The 26259-nt window shown below is 41.6% G+C and overlaps 1 protein-coding gene across 2 annotated transcripts in view; it reads left to right on the forward strand.

Moving 5' to 3' along the window:
* The window catches only part of LOC149431519 (lysine-specific histone demethylase 1A), a 59774-nt gene that overhangs the window by 15069 nt on the left and 18446 nt on the right, over nucleotides 1-26259 (forward strand). For both annotated transcript variants that reach the window (XM_089665514.1, XM_089665513.1), the window contains exons 2-14: nucleotides 5014-5179; nucleotides 8821-8963; nucleotides 9087-9165; nucleotides 9239-9331; nucleotides 12766-12872; nucleotides 14891-14972; nucleotides 18662-18756; nucleotides 19028-19170; nucleotides 19279-19369; nucleotides 21089-21223; nucleotides 22658-22731; nucleotides 22826-22937; nucleotides 23060-23192. In XM_089665514.1, coding sequence (XP_089521640.1) covers nucleotides 5014-5179; nucleotides 8821-8963; nucleotides 9087-9165; nucleotides 9239-9331; nucleotides 12766-12872; nucleotides 14891-14972; nucleotides 18662-18756; nucleotides 19028-19170; nucleotides 19279-19369; nucleotides 21089-21223; nucleotides 22658-22731; nucleotides 22826-22937; nucleotides 23060-23192 — 1453 coding nt within the window. The remainder of the gene's footprint in view (nucleotides 1-5013; nucleotides 5180-8820; nucleotides 8964-9086; nucleotides 9166-9238; nucleotides 9332-12765; nucleotides 12873-14890; nucleotides 14973-18661; nucleotides 18757-19027; nucleotides 19171-19278; nucleotides 19370-21088; nucleotides 21224-22657; nucleotides 22732-22825; nucleotides 22938-23059; nucleotides 23193-26259) is intronic.

The following is a 26259-nucleotide window of genomic DNA, read 5'->3' on the forward strand; positions in this document are numbered from 1 at the left end:
ATGACACCCAATTGATTTTGTTGTGCCCTTTCAGAATGCTTGCATAAAAACTGACGTCTGTGAATGAGCCCTTAGCCCGGGCTCACATTATGTGGTGCGGAACACCACATGTAATTTGCACAGGTATCGCACAACATTTCAGTGCAAATTACATGCCATACATTTTGTATTACTCAAATCGCATTGCATCCGCACCAAAAAGGTGCAAGACCCTTTTTTGCTTTAAATCTGCACCTGAATCGCATCACATAAATGTTCTCCTCACCCATGCGATTGTTGGCAATCGCACTGCGTTTTGCGATCTGTTTTAGAGTGTCATAAATTTGTCATGGACACCCGCACCTCATTGCATGGATGCGATTGCAATGCAGGAAACACAGGATTCGCATCATTTTCTGCGCTGCATTGACGTAAACCCGGGCTTAAAGTGACACTAAACTCTGGTTTTAAACAAAAAAAATCTATTCAAGTATGTATTCTTCAAGTGGAACTAAGCCCATCAAGTTTAATGGTTTAAAAAAAACAGTTCCGTTCCTGGCATGTCACATTTGCTTGTGTTCTCAATCACACTGTCAAACCATCAAATGGCTAGAATCATAACTGATCACATATGCAGCATCATTGCAGCTGAAGATCAAACAGAGGCTAAGATGGCAGCTTCCTTGGCTAAAATGGAGAGGAGCGTTTAGTTCTACTTTAATATACCTGTCTGCATGCAGAACTAAACCCTCCTATTGTTTTCAGCCGAGGAAGCTGCACTCTTAGCCTCTGTTTGATCTGATGCTGCCCTGCCAACTGCCCAGATGCTGATGGTTTGACAGTTTGGTTGAAAGTACTAGCAAATTTGACAGTTAGCTTTCCTGGCATGGCTGGAAGGCAACTGGGGTTTTTTTTTTTTGTTTGTTTTTTTTTAAACTGTTAAATTGATGGATTTAGTTCTGAGACTTTAAGGATGTAACTACAGCTTGGCTCTATGCTACCTTTGTTTACTGTTTGAAATATCCTGTGCTAAGGATTTCCTTTTCCAGTCATTCTGTAGCATCCCTTGTGCTGATGTTACAATATTAGAATGCTTGCAAAATTTGAAGGGAAATCCTAAATCAGACCTCTAATGTGGAAAAAGTCAGTTAATTACAGTTGTTTTTAAAAAAAAAAAATGTGTGTAAAGCTAAAATTGGAAACCTTAGCCTCTGCACTCCACAGGTGATATAATGTAGCCTTTCATTTATGCATGATCTAAAACCCAAAGTACCTAATGATCCTGCCAGTTCCATCCTCCATGCATTGCATCCTGTTGGTTACCGACCATGCTGACTGGTAGATTAGTGTAGTCAGTTTGGGTCTACATTATACAGTATCAACACATGCTGTGCCTGTAAGATCACGTGACATCAGTGTGATGGAGCCTAGCTGACAGTGTCTACTGGCAGGGAATTGTGGCAGTAGCCAATATTTATTAGGAGTCTCCAAGACCTTCCCTTGAAGCTCAGGAAATAAGGCATATATTGATCATGTGACTGCTAATAAAATGAAGCCAAAATAATTTTTTGGAGAAAAATGGGCTGCTGTTGCTGGTGTCCTGATAGCTCACTAGCAGTATCTAGATTATTATTTATTTCTGCTGCACAATTGCATGCCAAATCAATGTCCGTGAACAGTCAGAGTTTATCTATAGACTTGTCTTAGGTCAAGTGCCTTAAAGCTGGGGTGTCAAACTTCATTTCATCACGGGCCATACCAGCATTATGGTTTCCCTCAAAGGGTCGGTTGTATCTGTAAGGCTAGATGTCCAGAGCCCCCCCCATTACATCAGATGTCAAGAATCCCACACCCTCCTTAACATCAACTTGCACCCATTTTGGGGGCAGAGCTGGAGAGCAGAAAGTGCAGGGTCTGGAGGAGGACCAGGGGAGGAGTGGAGTCAGTTACCAGAGTCTGCTGAATGCTGAGCCCAGGGGAAGCAGAGATGAGAGGGTGCTGCAGCTGCGCTGAGAAATGCAGGATTTGGCAGAGGAGTTCTATTCTCTCTGCTGCCAACTGATGAGACAAGGTGGGGGCAGAGACAAGGGGGTACCTGCAGGAGAGGTGCAAGGATCACATGAAATGGCCTGGAGGGCCAGATTCGGCCCACAGGCCTTGTGTTTGACACCTGTGCCTTAAAGTATTGAAGGCAAACCCTCTGCATGACAGCCAGCAAACTAACATTACATCAGTACACGCACCTCTTCTATGACCATGCAAAGCATATTCTGTAAACGGAGAAAAAAATGTCTCCTTCAGTCACAGAACCCCTTGCATTCTGTGAATCGGGAGGTGCCGACCGACCGCCTATGATGTCTGTTATACAGGCAGAACTACAAGTCTCCGTGCCAGATTTTCATTGCTTACTATTCTGTTGGGGTGAATGAGAGTAAAAGCTTTTACGGATCACTGCAACGTACACACGGCACACACTTCATCAGTGCTAATTTGATTTTAAATGTCCAAATAATATTCTGGCCAGAGATCAGCTTCAAAGCAAATCTGTTGCTTAGTTCTGCTGAAATAAAGATCCTTGCAAAAAAAAAACCAAGTGGGTAGTTGTACAGGACACAGTAGTGTTTCGGGGGTCAGCAGGAGGAACCACCGAGCATAGGGTGGAGCACAGGTATTTGCCACTTCAAGAAGTGTTGGTCTTCTGCATTCCAGATCTTCATCCCTGAATGGACAGGTCCCTAAATGCTGGTACCACGTGATACAGGGCTCACCCCCATCCATATGCAACCTGCCATAGACTTTGATAGCCTGCATGCAGCAGGGCAGAATATTGTATGTCTCCATCCTGGATGCTAAAATTCTGGAAGGGACGTGCTGCAGCTGGATGGCCCCCTGTACAAGGGGCTCTAGTGGGTTAAACCATTAAGGGCTTATTCACACGAGCCTGCATATTAAAACAATCTTTTAGCATACGTGCTGGTTTGTGATGTGTAGCAAGGTACAGCTAACATATTTTAAGCAGAACTGAAGTGCTGCTGTAACAATCAGGCAGGCTCTTTATTGCAGAAGAGACATGCAAAGTCTCTTCTGAAATTAAATGCCCCTACCTGCCTGCTCCCTGTGTTTTCCAGCAATGTTAACTTGGCATGCGCAGCTCAGCTTACAGTGTCGGACCGGTCTCTGTTTGCCGGGATGACGTCCTACTGTGCTGGCGAATGAAAATGGCCAAAGTCAGAAGTAGATGCCAGCGAGTGACAGTTGGCAAGGTAACGTTAACCCCTCTAGTTCCACTTTAACTTTATTGAAATGACACAACTGACATTTCATTAATTTCAATGCTCTGCTGTGGTGAAGTAACCAACATTCACTTCAGATGATCTGGGGTGCTTTGTAGAAAATTGCAATGTGCCTGTAAAGCACTGCAACCCACCATAAGGCAGTGTTGTGGTGAGAACTGGGCTCATAGAACTCTTGTTGGCTGACAGCTTCCTGTGCTGTCTGCTTCTGTGAGGACTACAGGACTATATTGTGGAGGAGATGGGGGAGGGGTTATGTAGTCTTGTCCAAGGGTGACAACACTGCTTATTAATGGGTATCTAACAATGAAAGAGCATCGCCACCTTAGGACTGGAATTGTTATTGGCAGAAGCTTCAGGTTAAAGAAAATTAATGGAGCCATCACGTCTGAGGACTGGTAAGCTGCAATGTATAAAAATTTAGTTTTTGGTTTTAATACTACTGTAATGCAACTTCACCTAAAAATAAAAAATCATCTGTAGGTGAAATAATGCATTGTTCAGAGTTACAAAACATTTAGCAGATCCTTCCCTTTCTCTATTGTGAAAACAAAAATGTCTTTTCTCATGTGCATTCTGAGTAGGAGAGTCCTTCTAAAGATATATGAAGAAGCATAATACATAATATAGTTAATTAAATGATGACCACCTAGGCACAGCCAGTGTTATGTTATGCCTGACTTCTATCTCAGACTTTTGGGGAAAAAGCCTTGAGCCAAAGAAACAGAAAGTAGATTTATGGGGGTGTTCAACCTGTGGCCCTTTTTAGAGACCTCTGAGGTGGCCCTCGACATCAAACTGAATGCAGGAGTTTTGGTGTGCTTTGAGAGTGCACCGCACCTGCAAGATATAATAGAAGTCTATGGCAAAGTTCAGCTAACATGCAGGAAAGATGCAGGTATACCCACTGTGTGGCTAAACCGCAGTGTATCAGTGTGAAAGCAGCCGTATAGGGGCTCAGGACAGTGAGGGCCCGATGCTGGTTAACAGATCACTTAAGTGGACCTCACTCTTCAAAAGGGTGAGCACCCCAGGATGCCTGCAGAAATGACATTTGACAATTTTACAGAATGACAGCATTGGGCACCACGGTGGCTAAATGGTTAGCACTTCCGCCTAGCAGCACCAGTTTACATCCCAACCATGGCACTACCTGCCTGGAGTTTGCATGCTCTCCCTGTGCCTGCATGGGTTTCTTTCGGTACTCCGGTTTTCCTCCCACATTCTAAAGGCTGGTAAGTTAATTTGCTCCTGTCTAAACTGGCCCTAGTATGTGCATGTATGAATGAGGGTTAGGGACCTTAGATTGTACATCCCTTGAGGGTTAGGGACTGATGTGAATGTACAATATATATGTAAAGCGCTGCGTAAAATGATGGCGCTATATAAATACCTGTAAAAAATATTACTTTGCAGATTGGACAGAAAAGTGATTTATATCAATATTAAACCACAAAATGGTTTGAATGGCAGTTTTACAAAGGCTACATCGGTAGGCATTTTCTTTGGTTGTATTTTTTTTTTTTTTTTTTTTTCCTGTGTTTAAATTCAATGTATTTTTTATAGTCGTTTTCCCTCATGGTACTTTTTGAGATCTTGGATTCATTTACCTCCCAGTCCTGACGTCTGGCTACTGATAACTGGAACTAGACTTCTAAGAAAACAAAAAGGCAAAAACAAAAAAAGAGCTTGGCATTTCACTAAACAGCAGTATTACAGTTTGATGCAATCATTTTTGCAGGTTGAGTACAGAGAGATGGACGAGAGTCTTGCCAATCTCTCAGAAGATGAGTATTATTCAGAAGAGGAGAGGAATGCAAAGGCTGAGAGGGAGAAAAAGGTCCCCCCACCTCCTCCCCAAGCTCCTCCAGAGGAAGAGATTGAAAGTGAGCCTGAAGAGCCCTCAGGTAATACTTAACTGGATGTTATTTTGTCATAGTGACCGATGCCTTTTACTGTTCATCAGAGAGTCTAGTATATAACAGGTTAAAGTGGTATAATTATTCATTATTATTTCCTAAATAAGAAAGAGAACATAACTCGTGTGAGATTTTTTTTTTTTTTTTTTTTTTTTTTTTTTTTTTTTCCATCGGTGTCCCCTTTTTCAGTTGTCCTCTGGTTGTGCTGCTATACTCTGTTCTTTCTGCACCGCCGGGACCTTTGGAGTCCTGTGTGAGGCTCAGCAGTGTGCGCACTCCCGCTCTGTACTACAACTCTCCGTGCTGCTGTTCCCAATGCCACACACACACAGCCTCAGGACAAGAGTGGCAAAGAACAAAATCCACACTTTTTACTCCTTCACAGTGATGATTGGCAGTGGCTCTGTGTCCCTCTCGTGTTGATTGTGTGTGTGAGATGTAGTACAGTGCTGAAGTGCGTACCCTGCGGACACTCATAAGACTCCATAGGTGCTGGTGACACAGAGAAAACTGGAATATAGCAGTATGGCCAGGGGACAATTCTATGAGCTCAGTGGAGGACATTCAGATGCATGCGACTTAAGTTATCTTTATCTGATTTAGGGAAAGTTTTTGAATTTAATACCACTTTAACCAAAGGAACTCTATCCTCCTATAATAGATTCCACAAACATACTTGTTGAGTAGATGCATTATGGAATGCTGCTGTTCTCTTTCCTGGTCAGATGGTACATCATACATGAGCCCATACAACATATGTTTAGCCCCAGCTCACACTAGAGTGCTGAGTGGTAAACCTGTGATCTGTGCGCTTTTCCCGCATTACTTCCTAGTCACACTGCCTTTGCCATCTGCGGCGGGTGCCAGTGCAGTGTTATTGATACACCAAATGCAATGCATTTGCTTGCTCAGGATTGCGTGGTGCAAGTCAACCATGTGATCCAGTTGCATTGCGATTCTAAAATTGGTGCATGCACTACTTTGGTGCGATTTGAGCCCAATAAAAATGAATAATCTTAAATTACACCACACTGTGAACCTAGACTTAACCACTTGCCCTCCAGAGGATTTACCCCCCTTCCTGACCAGGCCATTTACCCCCCTTCCTGACCAGGCCATTTACCCCCCTTCCTGACCAGGCCATTTTTTGCGTTACGGTGCTGCGTTACTTTAACTGACAATTGCGCGTTCATGCAACGCTGCACCCAAATGAAATTTACTTCCTTTTTTTCCCCACGAATATAGCTTTCTTTCAGTGGTGTTTGATCATCTGTGCGGTTTTTATTTTTTTGCATTATAAACGAAAAAATAAGACCCGCAATTTTGAGAAAAAATATTTTTTACTTTTTGCTATTAAACATGTCCAGTAAAAAAATTTTAAAAAATCAAATTTCATCAAATTTAGGCCAAAATGTATTTTGCTACATATGTTTGCTAAAAACAATCCCAATATGTGTAAATTAATTGGTTTACGTGAAAGTTATAGCGTGCCCCCTGCCCGGAAATGCAAAATCGTGTGTGTGTGTGTGTATATATATATATATATATATATATATATATATATATATATATATATATATATATATATATATATATATATGTATGTGTGTGTGTGATTTTGCGCACCCCTACCGCCTTGTAGCAGCATATCTGCTATAGGGTGGGGGGAAAGCAGTTCTTCCTGAAGACCTAGCTGCATGAAGGCAAGACTGATCGGTTTCCCTCTTACACAGATGACTCATAAAGGGGTATGATTATTAGAAGTTGTTCTGTGAAGCTACTCTAATGTTTTTACAGACATTAATTTTGTCATAAAAAAACATATTAGTAACCTTCATAGTCCGTTCTTTTAAAATTAAAATTTAAGATTTCTGATGGGACATTGTTTAAAGTTGAATGTATAGTCTTTGAATGTTTTCTTTTTAGAAATGCATATTAAAGAGATCAGCTTGAAGTAAGTCTTATCAATTTGTGTTTAGATTTTAAAAACCTTGTTTCTGTATGTAGTTTGTAATTATACAAATATATATATATATAATTTTTTATATTTTTTTGCTTTGGTCTTTCTGACCTGCATCCAGTAGTTGTGCATTGCTGAGTGAGTCAGCTTACTGATTGTAAACAATGCACTCCTTTTTGATTTACTAAGGCTGGCCATATATTATACAATTATCTGCAGATTTTTGGTTTAGATTTACCAAAACCATATAATAGGAGGACAAACCTAAACAACACTTTCAGTTGTATCCAATTAGGCAGGCCCTTGCACTACATAGTTGAAGGTAAATCTAAAGGAAATTGGGCAGAAAATCTGCAGATAATTGTATAATGTATGGCCAGCCTAAGGCTTCTTTCAGGCAGGTGGCAACGCTTACTGCCCTCTGAAAAGTGATCCTCGAGTCACTTTTCAGAGGGTGGTATAGCAGCAGTTGGCAGGCATTCAGGAGGACAACTTGTCAACTCCTGAATGTCTGTCCTTCTTTTTTTTTTCTTCAAATTCCAAGGGTGATTTTGGGAACATGATTGCAGTATGCTCCCATTGATCTGGGAATTTCTTGTTTTTGACAGGTGGTGCTTGGGTTTATAATGCTGCTGCTGCTGCTGCAAGGCAAAGCATTGTGGCCCACAGCATCTGTACAACCCTGTCAGGATGTAGATTTAGCATTTTAGTGTGTGGGGTGGGGGGGAGCAGATAATACAGCTCAGCCCCCTATGTGAAAGAGCAACTAAGAACTCCACTGAATACATTGGAGGGGTCAGTAAAAAATACTATATAAGTTAATTTTAGGGCACAAAAAAGCAATAAATTGCCTTTTTATTTTGTAAAATATGAAAGATGAGGTTGCAGAGAGTAAATAGATATCCAACTTGTCAAACCTTAAATTTGTGCGCGCTCGAGAAATGGTGACGAACTTCAGTACCCTATATTTTCTATAGGTCACCACTTTTTTAAAGCTCCTTGGGGGCCTCAATATTTTTTTTTTGGGGGGGGGGGGGGGTGATGATATGTGCTTGGTTGTAACTTTCATTTTTTCCAATTAAAAAAACAAAACAAAAAAAAACTTTTTTTCCATCACATAGGGGACAAAATCCCCTATGTGATGATTTTTGGTGACAGGTTCTCTTTGAGACATCCAAGGTCTAAAAGACCCTGGATGTCTCCCCTCTGCTCCACTGGAAATTGCTCTTTCACCGGGGACCCGGAAGTGACATCATAATGTCACTTCCGGGTCAGCACAAGAAGGGTAGGGGAGCAGACTTGTCCCTCCCCTCTAGCCGACTGCGAGCTGGGCCCGCAGATGGGCAAGCGGAGACCTCACACCAGGGGCGCAGAGAAGCTGGCACTGTGTGGAAGCCATCAGTGGCAGCGCTGCCGCCTATTGTTTCAACTGACTGGTGAGCCCTGCTGCTTGCCCGCAGCAGGGCTAAAGGTAGAAAGAAACTACCTGACCGGCGCCCAGAACTACATGTCCCAGGCGTCAGGCGATAGGAATCCAACATCCCTGTATCAGTATTTAGAAAGAATGTTTACATAAATACAGAATAATTAACTTTGTTTGTCTACTGAAAAACATGCTTTCCCATGGGTAACTAGATTGAATTGCTCAATGCAGACTACATTTATTTAGTATATTCAGGTGTAGAGGGTGCAGCTTTTCAGAGCAGACTTCCACATGACAGAATGACATCTCAAGAGGCGGCATGCTTCCCAGATATCATCAGCGGCCCACAACCAACTCAGAAGGTCTTCCTTTACATCCGGAATCGCACAGTAAGTGGGAAAAAAGCTCTCATCTGTATATGCCACAGAGGTTGTTTTTTTTTTAATTGTAATAGATGCACAAGTAGGCTTATTTCTCACTTCCATTCCATTTTGTCTTCTCTTTTATTAAAGTTGCAGCTGTGGTTAGACAATCCAAAAGTTCAGCTGACGTTTGAGGCAACCCTTCAGCAGCTGGAAGCTCCTTATAATAGTAAGTTGCAATTAACCCATTTTGAAAAAGGCAGTGCACATTTTCAATAGACTAACGGGGTTGTGTTATTTAGGTGACTCTGTGCTGGTTCACAGAATACACTGCTATCTTGAAAGGCATGGCTTAATCAACTTTGGTATTTACAAAAGACTGAAACCTTTGCCTGGTAAGTAGTCGAAATTATCAGCTGTCTTTCCTTTTCTCCTGTCTCTCCATCTCTTTATTAGGCAATAGGAAAATGTTATCTTTGCTGTCGGCACACCACAATCCACGTGTTGACCACGTATAGTAATAAAAAGATTAGCTCTGCATAAGGTAATCTGAGGCCAAGCAGAGTAGTTGGCCCCTTATTTTCCCTTTTTGTGTCATGCTGGGACCAGGAGTGTTAATATTTCACAGATTTCAGTGTGCATTCTTCAGCTCATAATAGAGCCACAGGATTTATAGTGGTTGTAAAGGCTCAAGGTTTTGTTACCTTCATACATTCTGTGCATAAAGGTAAAAAACGTTCTGTGTGCAGCAGCCCCCTCCCCCCCCCCAATATTTACCTAAGCTCCATCTTGGTCCAGTGATGATCACAAGAGCCTTGGCTGTCTGGGGACTCTCCCTTCTCATTGGCTGAAACAGCAGCAGGAGCGAATGAGGGTGGACATGCAGAGCGGTGGGACTACACTGTATCTGAGTGTTACAAACCAAAAACATGATTTTAATTATTTTTAAATTCAAAGCAAGCTCAAATATCCATCCATATTACCATGCTTTATTTTACTGAGAAATCACTTGATTCCTGTAGCATTTACTTCCTGGAATACATCTGCCTTAGCTCAGGCATACAGGCAGTAGGGTGTGCTTAGGTGAGAAAACCCCTCCTCTCCTCCTGAAGACTCTTGGGATGTACGACGTTTGACTAGGCATGGAATCTAGGAAGTAATTTACAGTAAAGAAATGTAAAAAACAGTTTAGAACAAGTAAATATGATATACATTCCTATCTATTTACTATATCTAGCAGCATAAGGATTCAAAATAGTCAATATTGAGTGACGTTCAACCTTAAGGTAAAAAAAAACAAAAACCACCCCACTAACTATCCTTCTCACAAGCTTCACTGAGAACAGTGGGAGCCGCTCCTGTTGCTGTTAGTCACATTCTGTGAGAAGGGAGTGGGGGGGGGGGGGGGTGATCTGTGCTGTGTGTGTGTCTATGGATGCACACAGCCTGGCTCAGCAGCGTGCTCACATAAATGCCTCCATAGCACAGGGCTTGATATGGTGGCACTAGAAGAGGAGGAGCGAACAGTGCCGGTGGGGGACTCTAGAAGAAGAGGTAAGGGGCCATTCTGTGCAATATCCTTGCACAGAGCAAGTAAGTATAAACCTCTTTTTACATTTTTTTTTTTAATATTATGAAAAAAAATTGAGCCTGTTGATAGTAATGGTAAATCTTGTCTCCCTCTAGTGGCTAATTTATAAATCTCTACATTGAATACAATCACTGCAGAATAAAAGAACAAGCATGTGATTGTCACATCACAAAAAAGATTGAAGAACATGTTCACTGTACATGTCCTTTAACCCTTTTTGCTGCTGCCAACTTTACTATTATGTTGGTGGCAGTGTTGGCATGTACACACATTTACTCCTGCTTGCTGCCTGTGTGGTAGAAGTGATTGGCGCATGGCTGTAAAAACTACCTGATTAGCAATATTTTTTACAAGTCTTTTGCAGAAACTATTTTGCACTTGCCGCATCAATAAATGAAGCAGCTTGTCTGTGCTGACTCAAATTAGTACCCCTTCCAAAATATTTCTGGTGTTGGATAGAACCCTGATGGCTTAGACAAAGTTACTAAATTAATGCAAATCAACCCAAAAATACATTATTATTATTACTATTATTATACAGGATTTATATAGTGCCAACAGTTTGCTCAGCGCTTTACAATATAATGGGAGACAATACAGTTCAATACAAGAGGGATAGGAGGGCCCTGCTCCTCGGAGCTTACAATCTAGGAGGGAGCGGCTAGTGGTTCAAAAGGTAGTAACTGTGGGGGATGGACTGGTTGGAAGAGTAGAAGGTTCCATTATTAGCTCAGGGCAGGATAGGCTTCACTGAAGAGAGAGGTTTTGAGAGATCGCCTAAAAGTGAGCAGAGTAGGCGATAGTCTGATAAATTGGGGTAGAGAGTTCCAGAGGATGGGGGAAGCTCTGGAGAAGTCCTGGAGATGAGCATGGGAGGAGGAGACAAGGGAGCTAGACAGCAGGAGGTCGTGCAAGGAGCGGAGAGTACGGTTTGGCGATATTTGGAGACAAGATCGTTGATGTAATTTGGGGCAGAGTTATAAATGGCTTTATATGTTGTTAATGTTTTGAATTTTACACGTTGGGCAATGGGAATCCAGTGGAGGCATTGGCAGAGAGGGGTGGCAGATACAGAACGGTTAGTAAGGTGGATAAGTCTGGCAGCAGCATTCATGATAGACTGAAGAGGGGATAGCCTGCGTTGAGGTAGGCCGATGAGGAGGGAGTTACAATAGTCAAGGAGAGATATAACAAGGGAGTGAATAAGTTGCTTAGTGGTTTCCGAGGTTAGGAACAGCATATCTTGGAGATGTTGCGGAGGTGAAGTCTACAAGATTTGGACAGTGATTGGATTTGAGGGTGAAAGGATGGGAGTCACGGATTACACCTCGTACCCTGGCATGAGGGGAGGGACTGATGATTGTGTTATTGATCTTGATGGAGAAGTCAGGGGAAGGGGCACGGGATGGGGGGAATACAAAAGCTCAGTTTTGGAAAGATTGAGTTTGAGGAAGTGGCGTGACATCCATGCCGATATGTCACTTAGTATGTTAGTAATGCGAGAGGAGACTGAAGGGGTGAGGTGAGGGGTAGAAAGATAGATTTGTGTGTCATCAGCATAGAGATGGTACTTAAAGCCATGGGAAAGCCTGACAGAGGTTCTAACTCTAACCTTTTCCTGTTGAGAAGAAGAAGAAAAAAAAGACTCCACTTTAATTTTGTGTTCCTACCCCAGTCTGCTAATGCTGGAAATGAAACCTTTGCATGCTGCAGGTATGGTTTGCCATGATAGCAGCCTTCATGTTCCTCAGCACAGGTTTGTCTTTATGCAAGAGGATATGTATGTTGTGTTGTCAATGTGATGTTTTAAAGCTGATCGGTACAAGTGCCTTTTCAGGGTGTTTAGTGCCTAACTGCACATTGCAATTGGTGCAAGTAGACAAGGGTTAATATGCATTATAATTCTCAAGTGTGTCTAGGTAAACTATTAGGGCCTATTCACATTCACAAACTTGCATTTTGCTGTATAAAATGCATGTCAAGTTGAAATCCCATTCTTTCCCAAGAGGCTGGTTGACATCTCCACTTTGTGCTGCCATTTAGTGTGAATGGGCAACTATACAGGCTCATATACGCCTGTTTGTGTGTGTTACCACATACGCTGCACCGCACATGGAATAGTGTGAATCTAACCTCAGAGCCAAGTTCTTATTAAAAATTCTTCAAAAATGAGACATTGCTTCTTGTACTCCCACCTATGCTTGTGAGGTTTAATTGCTGTTTTCTTAAATCCATTAGCGAAGAAAACGGGGAAAGTAATAGTCATTGGCTCCGGAGTGTCTGGATTGGCTGCAGCCCGCCAGTTGCAAAGTTTTGGTATGGATGTTACCGTTTTAGAGGCAAGGGTAAGTAGTAAATGTTGTTTTTTAGTATGTGAAGTATATTTCTTTACACTAGAAATAAGTTCAAAAACAGATTTTTAATCCTATTTGTGCTGCTTGCAATATAGACGTTTGCCTCTGCCTTGGACCTTTTAATAGGAGTTTGTGTTTTACTGTGTGAGCTTAAAGGAGAAGTACAGCCAAAGCTGTTTTGGCTGTTCTCCTGTGGATCCCAGGAGTGCAGTTCATTCTGCAGTCCTGTGACACATATTTGGCTGACAACGGGCTGATACCCGCTGCCGCTTGACATTCACTGCCGAAAAGATCCCAATCCTGAGTCTGGAGTGGCACCTGGCTTAGCCTTTCAGCAAGCCACTGAGAGCCTGAGCCAAGCGCTCCATCCCCCTCCACAGCCCAGCGCTCCAGTGAGCACCTGGTGGGGGAGCAGACAGTAACTGAAAAGTCACCGCTTTCTGCTCACAGTGGTGGTGAGAACTCAGAGATCATGTGATTGCTGAGGTCACACCCTTAGAGTAGACGGGGACAGATGCAGCACCGGAGCAATTCTGCATCCACCTAGGTAAGCATCATTAAAAAAAAATTCTCTATTAAGGAGTCCCACTGTAGACTTTGGGGACACTCGTGTTCCCCTTTTTGTTGTGGGCTGACAGACATTGGATTGGTTGGTGAATTTAGAGATTTGGAGCTCATGCATACAGACATATGACTTTAGGATGTTGGATCTTGTCCCTATACAACCATATAGAAATGTACTTCATTTGTTAGGATGTAGGCAGCTCCTGTCACCTATCATCCTCGATTGCTAGGACACATGCAGTCCGTGTTGCCTTTGGTGCTCGGTTGCCTTGAAGCAGAGAGCCATAATTTCTGTGCACATGTAAATGTTGACACAAATGTTTACATACCCACGTTAAATGTGTTCCATATTTTTTTTTTTTTTTTAACACCGCATGGGCCCATAATATAACTTACAGCTGTGTTCAGATCTGTAAGAAGTGTGCATGTTACAAATCTGAATGCAATGTATTTTAATCCTGTTTATTTTCTCTTTTTTTTTTTTATCAGAAATACATATTAGTGGACCTTTAGATCAATACTGGAATATTAAGAGTCAGGACTTGCTGTGATACCATACTGTACTACTACACTTCATTCACACCTGCACATTTTGTAAACATGCGCAAATTCATAGTTTTTAAAACGTGCTGAAACTGCATGTTGCGTTTACGCTGACATTCATTATTAATGGCACCCTAAATGTGGCAGGCAGATACATGTCTTGCCATGTGAAAAAACCAGTAAAAGAAAAATGTGCAAACTGGAACATGCCAAAAAGCTCCATGAGCTACATTGCCAAGCATAGGGCAGCCCATGAAATCAGTGGGCTGCCCTATTGTCATACAAAGAAATGCATGTTTATAATAGGCTAGGTGTGAATGCAGGCTGACAGAAGAAGCCCTAGTGGGAGAGTGATCGACATGGGTCCTGGCAGAGTGAACAAGGTTTCTGTCATAGACTTGAAATAGCACCTATAGAGCCTCAAAGAAGTCTGTGATTGAAGACTTCTCGTTCTGTCTAGACTATGAATTGTTGTGTCCCCATACTTTGACAACTCAGTTCAGCTGACAGGACGAGTTCTAAAGCCTCGTACACTCGATGAGAATATACCGCTTTCGGAGCAATTGTCCAATAATCTCACAACCGATCACAATGATTCATGCGAAATCACTTGAAGGGACAAGCACGAGAATTTCTGGTAAGATAACAGAACAAACGATTTTCGTTTAATCAGTACGGTATTCATCCGTAAAAAATCGATTGACCAAGACTGCTCATGCTCGAAAACGAAAAACATGCATTACATCGCATCACTTCTGATGGATGATCATTCATCTGATATTCTCGTCCTGTGTATGAGGTTTAAGGTTTAGGTTACAGAGCTGTGATGATGGTTCTCTTTGGCAGGCCAGTTCTACACATGACTCTTGCAAGTGGTAACATTATAACTTTCTGTTAAATAGGACCGTGTTGGAGGAAGAGTTGCCACATTCCGGAAGGGAAATTATGTTGCTGACTTGGGTGCAATGGTGGTCACAGGACTTGGTAAGTTTTGTTGTTTTTTATTCTGTGTCATTTATGCATACTGTATATAGTATACTTGGCAGATGGGAGTTTCATGTCAACAATCTCAAAACATTGCTCAATCTTGCTTTGAAGTTTTTTTTAATTTCCAAGATGAACCCCAGATGTATGGGGGAGCACAGCAAGTGGCAAAATGTTGGGTTTTTTTTTTTACCTTAATTCAGAGAATGCTTTAAGGTAAAAAAACATTTTCCCTTATAACTTCTTTAAAGCAATATTACACCCAAAAGCAAAGATTTATTATATTGCAGCTTACCAATTCTTAGAGTTAAATTTGTTAGTGTATTTAAAGCTGCTAGTACATCTATACTACCCTCCATCTAGACTGACAATTCTACTGTCCAAAGGTGATTCTGTGCCTCCTGAGTGGGGACACTCTTAATACAAGAGGTGTATTACTGGCTAGATTACCAGGTGAACACAGAAGGGAAAAAGCCTAAAAAATAGAAAACTAATGCAGCCTCCACATCTAATGATTGGTAAGCTGCAATATATTATATTTCTGGTTTTGGGTTTAATACTGCTCTATGACTGTTTCAACAGTATACTCCTAGTCAGGGCTTAAAATTTCAAGTCCTGAGCTTCTAGCCAGGCCTTAAGAGTTACTCGCCACCAACAAACACACATAAACAGAGACACCTGTACACACACACAGAAACATGTACAGACACGCATACACACAGATATATGTACATACACAGAAATACACATGCACAGACACATGTCCACACGCACAGACACATGCACATACATACACAGACAGACACATGTCCACTCAGACACATGTATGTACACACGCAGACACATGTACAGATACACACATGTACATACAGAGACATGTACATGCATACACAGACGCGCGCGCACACACACACACACTCCCCTTTAAAAAGTTGCAGTACTTCGTTTTTCACTCACAGAGCCGGGTACTGCACTCTAGGGGGAGGGAGAGAGCACATCACATACTCCTTCCTTTGCTTTCACTGCAGTCTGACGGCTCCCAGTGCCAATGACAGATCCGGCCTAAGCTCTGAGCCTGCTCAGCAAGATGGCCCTGGGGGACACACTTGCCCTCACCATAATTTCCACTCGCCATTGGCGAGCAGGTGAGTGGAAATTTCAAGGCCTGTCCTAGTACATGTAATTTTACGTAGTTTGGGGGCCCTATAAGACAAAATTACAAGTACTGTGCAACACAGTGTGTATGGACAGCATTAGAGGAGAAACCAATCTGTTTGCGTAGTGTTGTATATCAGTTGTCATCAGTCTCAATAGTTTATAGTTGTGGACCTTATGTGAGCAACGCACAGCCAAAAAACTTCAAAATGCATAGGGCATGTGCAGTACTCCTCAGTCTTTCTATGCTGCTGCCGTTCCCCTTTGCATTTTGGCCACAGTTCCCTTTGTCATTCACATGAAAACATGTAGTAGCCTTGCAAATGCAGCTTATATTGGCCTGCATTTTACAAACGTTGTGCAAGTGTTTTTGCACCTGTATCAAGCTTCACGCATTTGCTTCCTGGGCTGGGCGAGGCGAGGAGAGCAGTTGTAGCAGGAGTTTTTAAGGTGTAAAAACATGGACAAAAATGCGTGTTGATGTTTATGGGAGGCAAAAAAACCTGAATACTCTCCCTAAAAAATAAAGTTCTTGTACTTTTTTCAGCACGGGGGGACTAAGTTTACAACTGTAAACGGGCAGTTGAAAAGAACATAATTCTGCATGCTGAGTGCAGTAAAGCATTGGGGAAACTAGCTGAAAAGTGAGCTCAAGTGTGAATGAGGGCTTGCAACCTCTGCTGTCAAAAAATGACCTGACGTGTTCTTTATAAACACTGTTCAGTGGAGAGTGAGAGATACAAAGTAGCATTGTTGCTTTTGTATTTGTTTGGTTTCATTTATGTGTAGATAAGGGGAGAGTACTTTGATTTGCATCTGACATCTAAGCCTCATTCACAACAATGTGCAGAGACCTGGGTTTTTCTGCATGCTTTTTGCAGGGGTCACAAAGAAAACAACTGTTCTCTGTGTGCCCTGTTCGCACCACAACACTAGTATTTCTGCGCAGGAATCTGCAACGTGTATAAAACTTGCCGAAACACGCATGAAAACTGATATAAACTTATATTCCTGCAAGTGAAATAAGCACATTTTTTTTTCCATCAGTTTTTCTTCACATATGGTGTGAATGAGACCTTAAAGTGGAACTAAACCGTCCTATCCTTTTCAGCCAAGGAGGCTGCCATCTTGGCCTCTGTATGATTTGTCAAGGTGCTGCACATATGATTAGTTATGACTCCAGCAATTTAATGTTTTGACAGTTTGCTGGAAAGCACAACCAATTGTGACCATTTCATTCCCAGAAAGTAACTGTGTTTTTAGACAGTTTAACCACTTGCCAACCGCGCTATAGCCAAATGACGGCTACAGTGCGGTTGTCCAGTTCTTGGAGGGCGTCATATGACGTCCTCTCAGAACGTGCGCACCCGGCGATCTCCTACAGACACAGCTGATCACGTGATGTGGTAAAAGGCCAATCACAGCGGCCTTTTACCATGTGATCAGCTCTGTCCAATGACACAGCAGATCACCGGGTAAATGCAGTTGCCGGTTATTGGCTGCACTTTCCTCACGCTGTCACAGCGTGAGGAAAGTACTGCTGATAACCAGCAATTGTCAGAGGATGGATCGGCACCAATCATCAGTGCAGCCTCATCAACGCATATCAATGAAGGATTAAAATGACCTGTTTGCTAAATTTTATAATAGAAACAAAGAAAAACCTTTTTTTTTCCAAAATGTTTGCTCTTTTTTTTTTTTTTTTTTAGTTTATAGTGCAAAAAATAAAACACCCAGCAGCAAGTAAATGCTACCAAAAGAAAGCTCTATCTGTGTGAAAGAAATTATAAAAATTTCATATGGGTACAGAGTTGCATGACCACGCAATTTGTCATTTAAATTACGACTGCACTGAAAGCTGAAAATTGGCCTGGGCAGGAAGGGGGTATAAGTGCCCAGTAGGCAAGTGGTTAATTGATGGTTTTAGTTCCACTTTAAGGGCTCGTTCACACCATGGTGCAGAGACGTCAGTTTTTCTGCAGGGGCACAACAAAAAAAATTGTCCTCTATGTGCCCAGCTCACACCACAACACTGGTATCATGTGCAGATTATTGTAACGTGCATGAAAACTGATGTCTCTGCAAGTGAGATCTGTGCAGCAGTTTTCAGCAGTTTTTCTGCACATATGGTGTGAATGAGGCCTAAAGCAACCTGACAAGTGTAACTTTATTTTTCAATCAAACTGATTCCTGTTTTTCTTTCTAACAATTAAAGTAGAAAAAGTTTGGTGTTTTTTTTGGGTTTTTTTTAATAAGCATAACCTATGTTTCACAAGACAATATCAAGTAAAAAAAAGCCTAGTTTGCCCCAAAAAACAACCCCCCTTCCCCAAACTATTACTTTTATTTCAAATAGTAACTAAGTTATTGCTGAATTCAGATTACAGGTGTGAGAGTTGAAGCAGTTAACATTTAGGCTGCTGTTTCAAGTGGCTTTTTTGATGGTTTCTCTTTCATAGAGAGATGTTTTGTGCCCAACATATTTTCCAAAGTGATGCTTTCTTACCTTTTTATCTTTGTGTGTTTTGGTTTAGGAGGTAATCCAATGGCTGTGATCAGCAAGCAAGTAAACATGGAGCTGGCAAAAATAAAGCAAAAGTGCCCCCTTTATGAAGCAAATGGTCAAGGTGTAAGTTCCATTGCTATAAAGGGCTCAGTTTAAAGCATATGTGGTTGTTTTAACCCAACAGAATCATATTTCTGGGCTGGTCACATGGGATGAAGTTGGCTTTGAACATCCAGTCATGTACAGAAAAAGGTTCTGTGTTTCTAATATCTTGACACTCAATTAGATATTTGAAGCATATCATACTTCACAGTAAATTAGCCATGTCTTTTAGGCCCTTATGCTTAACTTAGGCTAACATTGAGTAATTCAGCTTTGTGGTCATCTTTTTCAGGTACCAAAAGAAAAAGATGAGATGGTGGAGCAAGAATTTAACCGTTTGCTGGAGGCGACTTCCTACCTCAGCCATCAGCTAGACTTCAATGTTCTTAATAACAAACCTGTTTCGCTAGGTCAGGCATTGGAAGTGGTTATACAGTAAGTCGGGACTTAACTATATTCTTTAGCCAAGTGTTATGTAGCTGCCTATTTATGTACGTACATATTACGGAAAAGATTTGTTTCAGAGTAAATTTTCTATTTTAGACTTCAAGAGAAACATGTAAAAGATGAACAGATTGAGCATTGGAAAAAAATTGTAAAAACACAGGAAGAATTAAAAGAATTGTTAAATAAGGTTTGTAGTTTTTTTAAGTGTTACTCCAACCCAGGATTAATTGTGGATGGTTTGGGGAAGGGGGAAAACCTCTTTCAGGTTTTCTTGATGTTCTCAGGCCTTGTTTGGGAGATCTTTTTTTCTTCATTTCTGTTCAGTGCTAAACAAGGACACAGACCTCACTAATAAAAATCTGGAGTACTAGCTTCCCTTACCCTTCTAAAAGTGTGTGCTTTTACTGATGTCTGGTATTTTGGAGATTTCTCCTTCTGTCCAGTTGACACCACTGTGATTGCAGGTGAGGGGGATATCTCCCCAGCATCGAGCAGTAACTTTGGCAAGTTCTAACGCTCCTCCTCTTCATCCAAGATGGAAGAATAAGTTTTTAAAGTGGTAGTAAACCGCAACCTTTAAAAAAAAAAAAAAAAAAAGCAAGACAGTGTCACATACTAGTACATTATGTGAAACTAACCTTAAAACAAAGCCCTCCAGCGGCACGTGTATCACCGCTGACAGAGCTTCCATCTTCACGCTCCAGCAGCTTGAATGGCCGAGCAGCGATAACATCACTCCCGCGCATGTCACTTTTTACGGGAATGCCGTTCCTTCAGAGCGCATGTGCTGGTGCTCTACACAAGTACATATCTTTTAAACGGTTCACGTTTAGGAGATATTCACAGGACCTACAGGTAAGTCTTATAGGCTTTTACCTGTAGGTACAAGTACAAAAACTGACTTTACTACCACTTGAAAACTGGCCTGAAAGACTGGCAAAAAATAAAATACCATATTTGTTATGCTTTTGTGAATTGAACCAAATGTGGATTAGGGCTCTCTTGAGTTGAATGTTAAAACGTTTGTGCAGAATGTTATGCGTTCATTGAATATTTATTTTCTGAATTTCTATGGCAATGTTAGCGGGTTAGGTTGGGGAACAGTTGGCTGGATTTTATCTGGTCTTCTGATAGCGCACAAATTGTTTTACATGTCTCACATGGCACAACTTTCTTCTGACCCTATCCTTGTAGCTTCTCGAGAAAAAACTGTGCCAGTAATAGTTTTTCTCCACCTTGTAAAAAATAGGATAACTATATCAAAGCTTCAAAGAAACATACCTAAAGCAGAACTATACTCACCATGGCTTCAGCGATGTGACATCCTGGAGCTCCCCACCGGCCACTGACATCTTTGAGCGGCTGTCTTCCAGGTATCGAGTACTGTCCGTTTTCATTGACTGGGCCGATATGATGTCACTTCTGCATGTGTGTGGGAGTTCATTTGGCTTCGGCATTGCTGAATCTCTACACTGAGCTGCGCGTGCGGAGGGGCAGGTAGGTAAGGTTAATGCAGAAGGGACAAAGCATGTCTCTTCTGCATTACAAATCCTACCTGTTCGCTCATTTTTATAATTTACATAAAGTTCCACTTTAATTATGGGACCTCTATCTCTCTTTTTTTCAGATTGTAGTTGGGTCCGGGGTTTGCAGGCATAGCTGGATCTCTACAGTGAGCTGCGCATGTGCAGCTCACTGTACAGTGGCGGAGGAACAGGTAGGTAAACTTAATGAAGAAGAGACAAAGCATGTCTCTTCTGCATTAAAAATCTCACTTGTTTGCTCATTTTTATAATTTATATAAGGTTTCACTGTCACTTTTCAGATTGTAGTTGGGTCGGGGGTTTCAGTGCTTTTGGTAGTCGATACAAAACTGTGACACTCTCTATATTTTGTGTTTTACCAGATGGTGAATTTAAAGGAGAAAATAAAGGAACTTCATCAGCAATATAAGGAGGCTTCTGAAGTAAAGCCTCCCAGAGACATCACTGCCGAGTTTTTAGTGAAAAGCAAGCACCGAGATCTGACAGCCCTCTGCAAGGTAGAATTACATTAATATACATTATATTTCCAAAAGTATTGGGACGCCTGCCTTTACACACACATGATCTTTAATGGCATCCCAGTCTTAGTCCGTAGAGTTCAATATTGAGTTGGCCCACCCTTTGCAGCTATAACAGCTTCAACTCTTCTGGGAAGGCTGTCCACAAGGTTTAGGAGTGTCTATGGAAATGTTTGATCATTCTTCCAGAAGCTCATTTGTGAGGTCAGGCACTGATGGAGGATGAGAAGGCCTGGCTCGCAGTCTCCACTCTAATTCATTCCAAAGGTGTTCTATCAGGTTGAGGTCAGGACTCTGTGCAGGCCAGTCAAGTTCCTCCACCCCAAACTCACTCATCCATGTCTTTTATGGACCTTACTTTGTGCACTGGTGCGCAGTCATGTTGGAACAGGAAGGGGCCATCCCCAAACTGTTCCCGCAAAGTTGGGAGCATGAAATTGTCTAAAATGTCTTGGTATGCTGATGCCTTAAGAGTTCCCCTCACTGGAACTAAGGGGCAAAGCCCAACCCCTGAAAAACCACTCCATACCATAACCCCCCCTCCACCAAACTTGGAACAATGCAGTCAGGCACGTACTGTTGTGGCAACTGCCAAACCCAGATACGTCCATCAGATTGCCAGACAGTAAAGCGTGATTCGTCTCTCCAGAGAACACATCTCCACTGCTCTAGAGTCCAGTGGTGGCGTGCTTCACACCACTACATCTGACGCTTTGCATTGCACTTGGTGAAGTAAAGCTTGGATCCAGCTGCTTGGCCATAGAAACCCATTTCATGAAGCTCTCTATGCACTGTTGTTGTGCTAATCTGAAGGCCACACGAAGTTTGGAGGTTTTTAGCTATTGACTCTGCAGACAGTTGGTGAATTCTGCGCACTGTATGATTCAGCATGCCCTGACCTCATGCTGTCATTTTACATGGCCTACCACTTCATGGCTGAGTTGTTGTTCCCAGTTGCTTCCACTTTGTTATAATACCACTAACAGTAGACCGTGGAATATTTAGTAGCAAGGAAATTTCACGGATGGACTTATTGCATACTTCAGCATGTGCTGACACCGCTCTGTCATTTTACCAGTTGCATTCACTTTGTTATAATACCATTAACAGATGGCCGTGGAATATTTAGTAGCAAGGAAATTTCACTTGTGGACTTATTGCACAGGTGTCAACCTATCATGGTACCACACTTGAATTCACTGAGAGCGACCCATTCTTTCACAAATGTTTGTAGGAGCAGTCTGCTTGCCTAGGTGCTTGATGTTATTCACCTGTGGCCATGGAGGTAATTGGAACACCCGTATCCAATGATTTGGAGGGTGTCCCAATACTTTTGGCATTATAGCGTAATTGTCTATTGCATTAATGCCTTTGAGTGGATTGTCCAATGTTACTTTTTTCTTTTGAAATTAGGATTATGACCAGTTAGCAGAGGCACAAGCAAAACTTGAAGAGAAACTGCAAGAACTTGAAGCCAATCCTCCAAGGTATTTTCTTGTGTGTCTTTTCTCTAGAATAGAGCAGAGCCCAGTGAGCAGCTTCATGCAACGCCTTTCCTTTTTTTTTTTTTTGTCATTCCAGTGATGTTTACTTGTCCTCCAGGGACAGACAGATACTTGACTGGCATTTTGCAAATTTAGAGTTTGCTAATGCAACTCCTTTGTCTACACTTTCTCTAAAACATTGGGACCAGGTAAGGCATCCTGAAGATGTCTGCATTTCTTTTCACCTGTTTTCTCTGCTTTACTCTACCCTAACTGGTTATCGTTTGTGTGTTGGTTTTTCTTTTTGTTTTGTTTTCCTTTCTTTAACTAGGATGACGACTTTGAATTTACTGGCAGTCATTTAACTGTTCGGAATGGCTATTCCTGTGTTCCAGTGGCATTGGCAGAAGGACTGGATATTAAATTGAATACAGCTGTCCGGCAAGTGCGATACACTGCTTCTGGTACGTATTGTTTTGCGAACTGGGCAGTAAAATGTGTGTAATGTTAGTTATACTCCCTACTTGTTAAAATTTAAATTTAATTTAGAATCTGAGGTTTATGAAAAGAACAAATGACAAGCTCTATATTGTCTGGACTTTAGCTTATGTGAGTTATCTAACTGATCACCTGTGTCCTAAAGCAGGGGTTAAAATTTCGAGTCCAGACCTACTAGCCGGTCACAAAACTTACTCTCCACCAGTTGCTCCACCCAACCTTGCCCAGGTCCGCCCCAAACCCCACCCCCGGCCCACCCTCCCCCAACCATGCCCCCTTAAAGCTTATGAAATTACATTTTTCTTTAGAATAAAGAGTCCAAAATATAAAACTGTACACAGTAATGTATATCCCAGCTCCCCTGTACTCCATTATAGTGATATGACATGTTGTATACAGTGCTTACTCCTAGTCCCTCCGAATCCCCCGCGGCGGTGGAGAGGGTGTTTCCTCTCAGCGGAGGAGAGCGGACCTCTCCTGCACCTGTCCCCTCAGCGGCGGTGCCACAGAAGCTGGAAACCGGAAGTTGTAAACCAGAACTTTGCTTCACAATGAGGCTTGGAGCGCAGGTGCTCCATGCTTCATCTGTGCTCGCTGCTCACCACAGAGGAATTTCTCCTCGCATTTGGCGAGTGGCTTTTTCAAGCCCTGTCCTAAAGAAACTTGTGCTTTTCTCGGATTGTCCATTTGGGACACTGGGCAACAATTTATACTGTTAGGAGAAAAAACTGCTATACTTCTTTGCTAGCCACTGGTTATTCAGCTGTGGCCTGCATCTTGTAGGAGGTAGATACTGTGTGTAGTAGAAGGTAGTACATTGATCAGTGGAGAGCACAGGAGATGTATGTGATAGCAGCCTTTTTTGTTTGGCAGGTGCAATAATCTGTGCCTAAAACAATGCGTGCAAATGGTAATGAAAACTTGACTTTTGCACTGACTCAACCTGCATGAGAGTTGTTGAGAAAAAGGAGTGAGATTACCTACCGTGGAGAAGGGTGGTGGAAATGCTATTTTTTTGGGGTTGCTTTGCAGCTCCGGGGCCTGGGAAGCTTGCAGTCATCAAGTCCACTATATATTCTGCATCACATCAAAGTGTGATTGCTTAGAATGTGAGGCCATTCTGTCTGAAAGTTGAATTTGAAATTGAACTGAATCCTTCAACATAATGATCCAATGGAAACTAGAAAAAAACAAAGAAAAATATGGTGATGGACTTCCCCAGTCAAAGCCTTATTTTAAATCCTTTTTGAAATTTTGTAAGGGGACTTTCAAACAGGCAGTTCATGCAAGGCAATCCACAAACCCCTTGCATCTGAAGTAAGTTGCATAGAAAAGTGGCTATATGTTTCAGGGTTGAAGTCTGAGACTGGTGGACAGTTGTACAAAATGCATACAAGAAATCAAGAGGGGATTATCTGCTTTTGATGCCAAGGGTGTTTTTACTTTTTCCCACAGTACATCATTACATCGATTTTATATTTGTGTTTCCTAATTTATTGAAAAGGCAAATTGTTTTGTGTTCCTATTTGGGTATATGCTCTTTATCTGTAGTTGCTGTTTGAAAAAAAGAACTAATATATGCCTGTTTAGAATATGTTGAAAAAGTTAAGTGTCCATAGGTTGTACTCAAAGTGTTTAAACCCAAAACAAAAAATGTAACATGTAATAAGATAAGTGAGCGCTAAAGGTTGTTACAGCTGCTGAACACCAAAAGGCACCAAACAACCTCAAAGAAACTAGATAAACAGAGGGTGCAGCACTAAAAATCATACACACAGTAAACATAAGCAGATATATGGTTAATCAATCTTGTGACTCCGTGTCCTCAATAGTTTCTATTAAAACTACATGTAACACACCATAGTGCATAAATAAAGTGCAAAAAAAAAACGGTCCACACATGTATTGGTTATCCGTGTCACTATGCCGTGACTGTTGAATATTACATGTAAGTGTATAGTCCGCAATATCCCAGCAGATGTGGTGCTAAAAAGATCACAAGGATCCTAGTAGTATATTCAAAAGGTGATGGTGTCCAAACTGATAAAAGACTGCGCACTCACCAGATGCACAATCAGTATACGCATTGATTGTGCATCTGGTGAGTGCGCAGTCTTTTATCAGTTTGGACACCATCACCTTTTGAATATACTACTAGGATCCTTGTGATCTTTTTAGCACTACATCTGCTGGGATATTGTGGACTATACACTTACATGTAATATTCAACAGTCACGGCATACTGACACGGATAATCAATACATGTGTGGACCGTTTTCTTTTTGCAGTTTATTTATGCACTATGGTGTGTTACATGTAGTTTTAATAGAAACTATTGAGCACACGGAGTCACAAGATTGATTAACCATATAGCTGCTTATGTTTACTGTGTGTATGATTATTAGCGCTGCACCCTCTGTTTATCTAAAAAATTTAACATTGCAGCTTACCAATCAGATGTGGTGGCTGCATTTGTTCCTTTTTTTTTTTTTTTTTTTTTTTAGGCTTTTGCCCTCTGTCTTTTCCCCTAGTGATTTGGCCAGCAGCACACCTCCTCTATTATTGAACCCACTCTGCATGAAGGAGCACAGGGGCACCTTTGGACAGCAGCATTGTTAATCAGGGGGAGGGGAGTGTTAGATGTACTAGCAGGTTTAAATACAAGAACAAATTGAAGAAAAGCTTCAGCTCCAACTTTGTAAGTAGTAAAAAAAAATGTCTTTTGAGATAAAGGTGTTACATAAATGAATTAAACGCTGATCATTGTAAGCACCCCTGTCAGTGGTAAATGGTATCTCCTCCCTCTAATACTTCTGCAAGATGGCTTGTTCTGTTTAAAAATAATAGACTTGCTGGTCAAATCACCAGGTGAAAAAAAATAAAAAGGTAAGCTGCAATATAATGTTTGCTTTTGGGTTTAATACTGCTTTCATTTTTTATATGACTGTATGTGTGTGCATGCATATATATGTGTAAATAATGTTTTATCTCATCAGTGTGCACATTAGGAGGAATTCTGGTAGCAGTCTTATC

This window comes from Staurois parvus, unplaced genomic scaffold, assembly GCF_062004578.1.
Source record: "Staurois parvus isolate SC_StPar_1 unplaced genomic scaffold, SC_StPar_1.0 ptg002226l, whole genome shotgun sequence".
Lineage (NCBI taxonomy): Eukaryota > Metazoa > Chordata > Amphibia > Anura > Ranidae > Staurois > Staurois parvus.